The 6,673-nt window shown below is 29.3% G+C and overlaps 1 protein-coding gene across 7 annotated transcripts in view; it reads left to right on the top strand.

The window, feature by feature from the left end:
* The window catches only part of LOC106681840 (uncharacterized), a 50,357-nt gene that overhangs the window by 25,287 nt on the left and 18,397 nt on the right, over positions 1-6,673 (top strand). For 5 of the 7 annotated variants that reach the window (XM_067049757.1, XM_067049756.1, XM_067049758.1 and 2 more), the window contains exon 1: positions 982-1,112. The exons of the other annotated variants lie outside the window; for them this stretch is intronic. In XM_067049757.1, the coding sequence (XP_066905858.1) occupies positions 997-1,112 (116 nt within the window). In that variant the 5' untranslated portion in view covers positions 982-996. Of the gene's footprint in view, positions 1-981; positions 1,113-6,673 lie in introns of those variants that run through there. 7 annotated transcript variants of the gene reach the window in all.

Here is a 6,673-nt window from a genome sequence, read left to right as displayed (position 1 = left end):
TATAAACGTCATAAACTACTTTATAGAATATTAAACTAGCTTTAATTTGAGTGCTAGCAGACATCTGTACGTTTAATGGTTCCTGAGATATACTTCTCATAATTCAAAATATTTGTCTGAACATGTAGAAATCAATATTTTTTCGAATATAATAAAAACTACTACTCCTACGAAGATAAACGTCATGAACTACTTTATAGAATATTACACTAGCTTTAATTTGAGTGCTAATAGACATCTGAACGTCAAATGGTACTCGATGATAAATATTTCTCAAAATAAATTCCCTAACTTCTAATTTTTCAGTATATATTTCATAAAATTTTGCTTTTTAAAAAACTATATTTCGGAAACTATTGAACGTAAATAGGTTTATTGGAGCTCATATTTTAGCAAATGTACTTTACTTTAAATGATTTTCTGTAGGGTTTTCTATTGTTGTTGGTATTTTTAAAGATATAGAGCTCTGAATGAACCAATATATTTTTTTAACGTTTTGAAACAGGGGCCAATTTTGACTCCCCCTACCTATACTTGGCAGAATCATCATTTGACTAGTAATTATACATTGTTTTTATTAAATTAATAAAAAATTTGGGAAAAATAAATACCTTTTTTTCTCCCTGGCTCTTTTACTAATAACTATCATTATACAAACCACAGTATTTTTAGCCTTGTCTCTTCCCTAAGCCACGGATTGGTTTTTCTCAATTTAACTTTTCTTCCTTTTTTTTTCTTCTCTCTCGGAAGACCCTGTGTAAAACTAAAGGATTCTTTCCCCTCCTACTTCTTTGGAAATAACGACAGTCATTTCCGACTTTATTTACAAGGACGCATTAATGAAACAAAAACAAAAGCGATAACAACTAGATAGTCATCAAGCCAATGCCGGCACCATTATAATACTCAGAAATCTGCCACAAAATTACCATACCTGAGTCAGTCGAGGAATGATCCGTTCTTTGGACAAAAAGTTGAGGAAGTGACCTCCAGAAGATGCCCTGGTGGGGGAAGAAGACTTGTGAAAAATTAAGATTCCAGTCGGCAGGGAATCCCGAAGAACCAGTAGTTGTCTTGAGACTCACTCACCCGGTCAAACTTCCAACCACCAGGTAGGTACATTAGAAATAATATCATTTCAACAATGTTCGATATAAAATGATGTAAAGCTATATTAGGACTGTATTTAAAATTATAAATCTAATATTTTTTAATAAACTTAGCCTTGCTATACAAGTGAAATACAGTAAATTTAAATTTTAAAATAATGATTTTTTTTTTAATGTTAGAGAAATAGTAATTTTAATTTTTATCAGAAGATTTTTATGACATTAAAATTTTTTTTGAAGTTTAATTTTTTAATTCAATTGTAAATATCAACAAATTATATATATAAAAAAAATTAGGCTGGACGAACCAAATAACTCAAAACTAGAAAATATTTACTTAACTTGTAAGCCGATTATTACATTTTGCTTTTTAAAAAATAATTGCAATTTTTAATTTTTTTTTTCTTTTACTTCGAATTCATTTACAAAGTCTGTAACACTATTTTATAAATATTTTCCTGAGGGGTAGTCAGTTCCGGTATTTTACTTCTGAAATATTTCTTAGTTTTTAAAATAGTAAACTCAATCTAGTTAAACAATTTTTCCTTTTATTACTTACGTTAAACTAATACACTAATAAATTTAAAACGCAGACTTAAAATTTGTGTTGACTTGTGTAATAAATGAAAAGTAATTAAATAATCAAAAAATCTTTCGTATTGATGACCATTTACTATAAGTATACATATAAGTTTTCTCTAATTATAAATTTTATTAATTTATAATTTAAAGATAATGAAAAAAATAAAATGATTAGGATATCGAACCAGTTTCTAAAATAGCAAACTATACTGATTTAAACAATATCTCCTGTTATTACTTACGTCAAAATAATACAAATTTTAAATTTAAAACGCAGACTGAAAGTTCATGTTGACTAGTGTGATAAATTTCGAGTAATTTGACAGTCACAAAATCGATCGTATAGATGATTCTTGATTATTCGTAAGAAGTAAAATAAATTTTTTCTCATAATAAATTTTGTTAATTTATAATTTAACGGTAATGAAAAAAAATAAATTCTAGAATATTTCAACAATTTTTCTTTTTATTACTTACGTCAAACTAATACAAATTTTAAATTTAAAACGTAGAATTAAAATTTGTGTAGTAGGTGGGGTAGAATACCCTAAAAAGATTGCAAAAAATTAAATAAAAAAATTTACCGTCAGTTAAAGTAAAAGGGGAGATGACTTTCGTGTTTTTTTTTTTGTTTTTTTTTGTGGTGTTTTCGTTCTCAAAGATCATTTACCCGGAAAAAATGTTTGTTTAGGAAGTGCCATTATATTCTTGTTTGCAGCGAATTTCAATAATCATTATAATTATTGAAACCAATTTTGGTAAATATACATCACAGTTAATTATATATATTATAGTAGCATTCGTTTTAATTACACAAATAAGCCAAAAAAAATATTTGAGATTTTAAGAAGTTACATAGTAATCAAATATTCAACAACGAGTTTTCGATCAAGTTCATCAACATTTTACCTTTTTTTTTTTTTTAATTTTTAATTCTTAAACCAACTTTGCCATGTATTTTCAACCTTTTCCATGTTTTTTTTTCATTTATTTTTTTTCTATTATTACTAAATTAATTTATTCTTAAGATTTCTTATTTCCGCCACTCGTCCCAGGCGATATTTTCCAAGTCCAAATGTTTCCTTCATTAACATAACCTACCTCCTTTTTTTTCAAACCAACTTAGCAATGTATTCTCATTTTTTTTTTTTTAATTTCATTTTTGTTATTATTACTTCAATTGATTTATTAAGATTTACTATTTTCATCACTCGGCCCAGGTGATATTTTTCAAGTCTAAATGTTTCCTCCACTAACATAATATTTAAAAAATGACCAAAGAGTTTTGGTTTCATCAGTAATCTACCTCAATTTTTTTAAAACCTACTTTGCTACTTAACCAACTCAGCATTTTTTAATTTTTTTGTTATTTCATTTTTCTCCTACTGCTTCAATATTTTTTTTTTTATTTTCACCACTTGTCCTAAAAAAATTATTTCCAAGTCCAAATGTTTCCTACTAAGATTTCTTTAGACTGTCCAGATTTCTGCTCCGCATATAATATATATTATATTCAGTTCTTGTTTTCACATAGTTAAAAATATTTTTTCTCTATAAAAATTTTTACTTTAGCTTACTTATGTATAAAATTCCCAACACCTGTATTAGGGAGAAGTATTGTAGTGAAAAATTTTGTGTTTGAGTATTTGACGGACGTACACGTTTTGAGATCCCCAGAGTGCAAATAACCAAGTCTCATAAACTGTGTATTTTGGTGTGTATACAAAGTGGAATACAAAGTCTGACTGTGTGTATTTCTGTGTTTGGTTAGCCTAGTACAAAAACGAAATGCTTTACCAAACTGAAATTACTTATTTAAGGAAGGCAATACGCCTGGGATCAAACAACTTTTACGGTAAAACTAAATTACCTAAAAAACCACTTTATATAACGGTTGTAAAAATTTGAATAAAACTCATCACATCAATATAATATGAGCGGAGTAGCTGAGTAGTAAGGCACTGTGCTACAAATTCCAAGGATCCTAGTTTTAATGCGTCTGTGAGTCAAACCCTACGAATTTAGGAGCCCTCCGGGATCCATTCAGACTCATAGAGTTGATAGGCTTAGTTGGGGAAAACTGGTGGTCGAGCATAATTCTGACCAAATCACCTCCTAGCATAACCGTTAACCTAGAAATAGTACTTTCTTAGTAAGTACTGTTACTAGGTTAACGGTTATGCTAGGAGGTGATTTAGTCAGAAACATGCTCGACCACCAGTTTTCCACAACTAAGGCTATCAACTATATATATATATATATATATATATATTCGAATTTTTAAAACATCTTCCAGTACGTTTTTTGTTTATTTGAAATAATTAACTATTTATTGTTGTTATTAGTAATAAAAAATGAATAATATAAGAGATGAAAGATTTCTATAATTAACTGAAGAAGAAAAATTGAGAAATAATTATTCAGTATGAAAACAAATTTTCAAAAATAGCAAGGGTAATAATATAAATGTATAATACATCGTAAAAAAATCAAATAGATTACAAAATATAATATTTAACATATGAAAATGTACTAGATTATAGGAAGGATAAATACACTGAATTTAAAAATTAAGAACTAAGAATTTTAAATTCAGTAAAAATTATAAATATTAATTTCGCGCATCGCACCAATTTTTTTTTTCTAAATCTCTTTCAATTATTTTTTTTATATATATTTTTTTCTGTTACTTTACTATTCTTTAGTATATTTGTCACCAGTAATTTCCTAATGTTTTTTCCCCAACTAAATCTCATTATTAAGGTTTAGGTTTCAGCTCCATTGATAATTAAATTTATTTACTATTGTATTATTATGAACCACATAATTTATGTTTATAACATTATTTCAACTTTTTTTTACATTAATTTTAAATGTTTTCTTTTACTTATACATATTTATTTTTAACGTTATAATTTTTTTCTTTATTATTTATTTTATATTGGGATAAAAGAAAATAGATAATTAACAGAAAAAACGAAAACAAAGCTAGACCAAGGCGTAGGTGGGAGGATTGTCTTAAGACTGATCTTGTGGATTCAGGTTCGGGCGTTATTGGATAGATGTATGGAGAAAGAGGTGGTATTGGCTTCGAAGCTTTGGGTTAGCTGAGACTTTTATTGATATTGTTATCATTTATTTATTATACTTTTTAATGTGAGCTAGTTTTTCGAAAAGTTCAACTCATCCATATCTGATGATTAATTCAAAATTAGTAACAAGATCCCTTACATTACTGTATTCCTTATATTATCAATTGTTATATTGAATTATACGTTGTAATTCAAATAACGGGATATATAATAGATGGTGAAAGCGATCGGAGGCCATTTGGACTGTATTAACTCGGTGCGAGATAATTGAGTACGCGAAGGACTTAGCTTGTAGCCGATATCAGAGGCGTTTATCTCCTCTAATGCTCAGCTTCTCGATTCCATATCGACCCCCGCATTGGCTCTTCCTTCATCTGCAATTACGATAATAAACCCAAGTAGCTCAATTCACCTCAAATCAAGTTGAGGCCAATTGGGCAATAATCTCAACTGGGAACATTTCTTAAATCGATAATGGGCACAGGGTTGAATTATCAAACCATGACGGTCGATTTCTAGCATTACGAGTTGCTGTGCAAGTGGTAGCAAGGGAAAAGATATGAGGTATTGGTCTAAGAAAACTTTAAGCATTATGGATAATAATTCCATTGTTTACCGTTCGTTTATCTCCAATTAATTAACATAATTTAGCTCAAGATTTTATTTGTATTTATAGAAATTGACAATTGCATTAAAAAACCAAAAATATAGTTCTATTAGAATGACATGATTGTGGAGAAATAACCTTAATCAAATAAAATAATACATACACAGTACTCAAATAAAATATTCCTGTCGAAGGTCTGGAGTCCATCTTTTTTTCAGGCGCCTGGGAGGATTATCAGGAATTAAAGAGCAAGTTATAAACAAGTAGATTTGGGCGGTAAGGGAATTTATTGGGCCGTCTATGGGCTCAGGGAGTCGAGGCGTAGGTCTTTGGGAAAGGTATAGGAGAGGAATTTGATGGTTCAATAGAATCCAAAAGCTCAATTACCATGTTTTTGAAGAGCTCGGGTATTACTGAACACGAAGAAGTCAATTATGGCTCAAATTAGTGCTCTAATAATAAAAATAGACTACTAAGTACTTTCTAATGGTTTCTCAACTTCTTGTAATACTTTAGGAATTATTGGCAATAAAACTAAAATTATACGTAGGCCATTTTGGGAAATCTTCCATGTTTGGCTGACGGATCTCTAGAGAATTGTATACTTTTTGCCGTTACGTTTTTCAAATATTTTTACATAAGAACCCATTAATATAAAAATTTTATACTAACGTCGAGGTAAGGCTAAGTTTTAAGCCACTTTTACTGAACTGTAAGTTACTTAACTTGCTAGACTACTATGGCTAAGCCATGAAGATGGATCTAGAAAAATACGAAGTCCAAAGCTTTGGCAATATGATACTACTTGTCACTAAAAGTTTTAAAATGGCGGTTAATACTAGAACTACGGGTCTCAATAGGTAAAATATTATACAAAACGTATTATGTTTTACGACTAACGGTTCACAACTTTCCCCTTGCTACCACCACTATAGCAAAGTCATGGTTTGATAATTTAGCACTGAATCCATAATCGATTTAAGAAATGTTCGCACTTAAAACCATTGCTGTGTATTATTGGTAAATAATGACCCTGTATCCCAAACATTCCAATCCCATATCACTACGCTTCAATAATTGTTGTCATAATTAGAGGATTAAAATAAATTTTCACAATCCCTATCAAATTGCCTTTACCCTTCACCATTAACTCACGACTTGTAGCCTAAACAATCGTACGTCTGGACAAATTACTTGGAATCCTCAGACTAGACAGGAAACTGTTAGTCTATTCCGGCTGCTACAGCACTTATCAACAAAGGATCTAAACTTCCAGTTAATTA

The sequence above is a fragment of the Halyomorpha halys genome, unplaced genomic scaffold (assembly GCF_000696795.3).
Source record: "Halyomorpha halys isolate HHAL.00 unplaced genomic scaffold, Hhal_1.1 Scaffold368.1, whole genome shotgun sequence".
Classification (NCBI taxonomy): Eukaryota; Metazoa; Arthropoda; class Insecta; order Hemiptera; family Pentatomidae; genus Halyomorpha; species Halyomorpha halys.
This window is presented reverse-complemented; position numbering and strand designations above follow the sequence as displayed.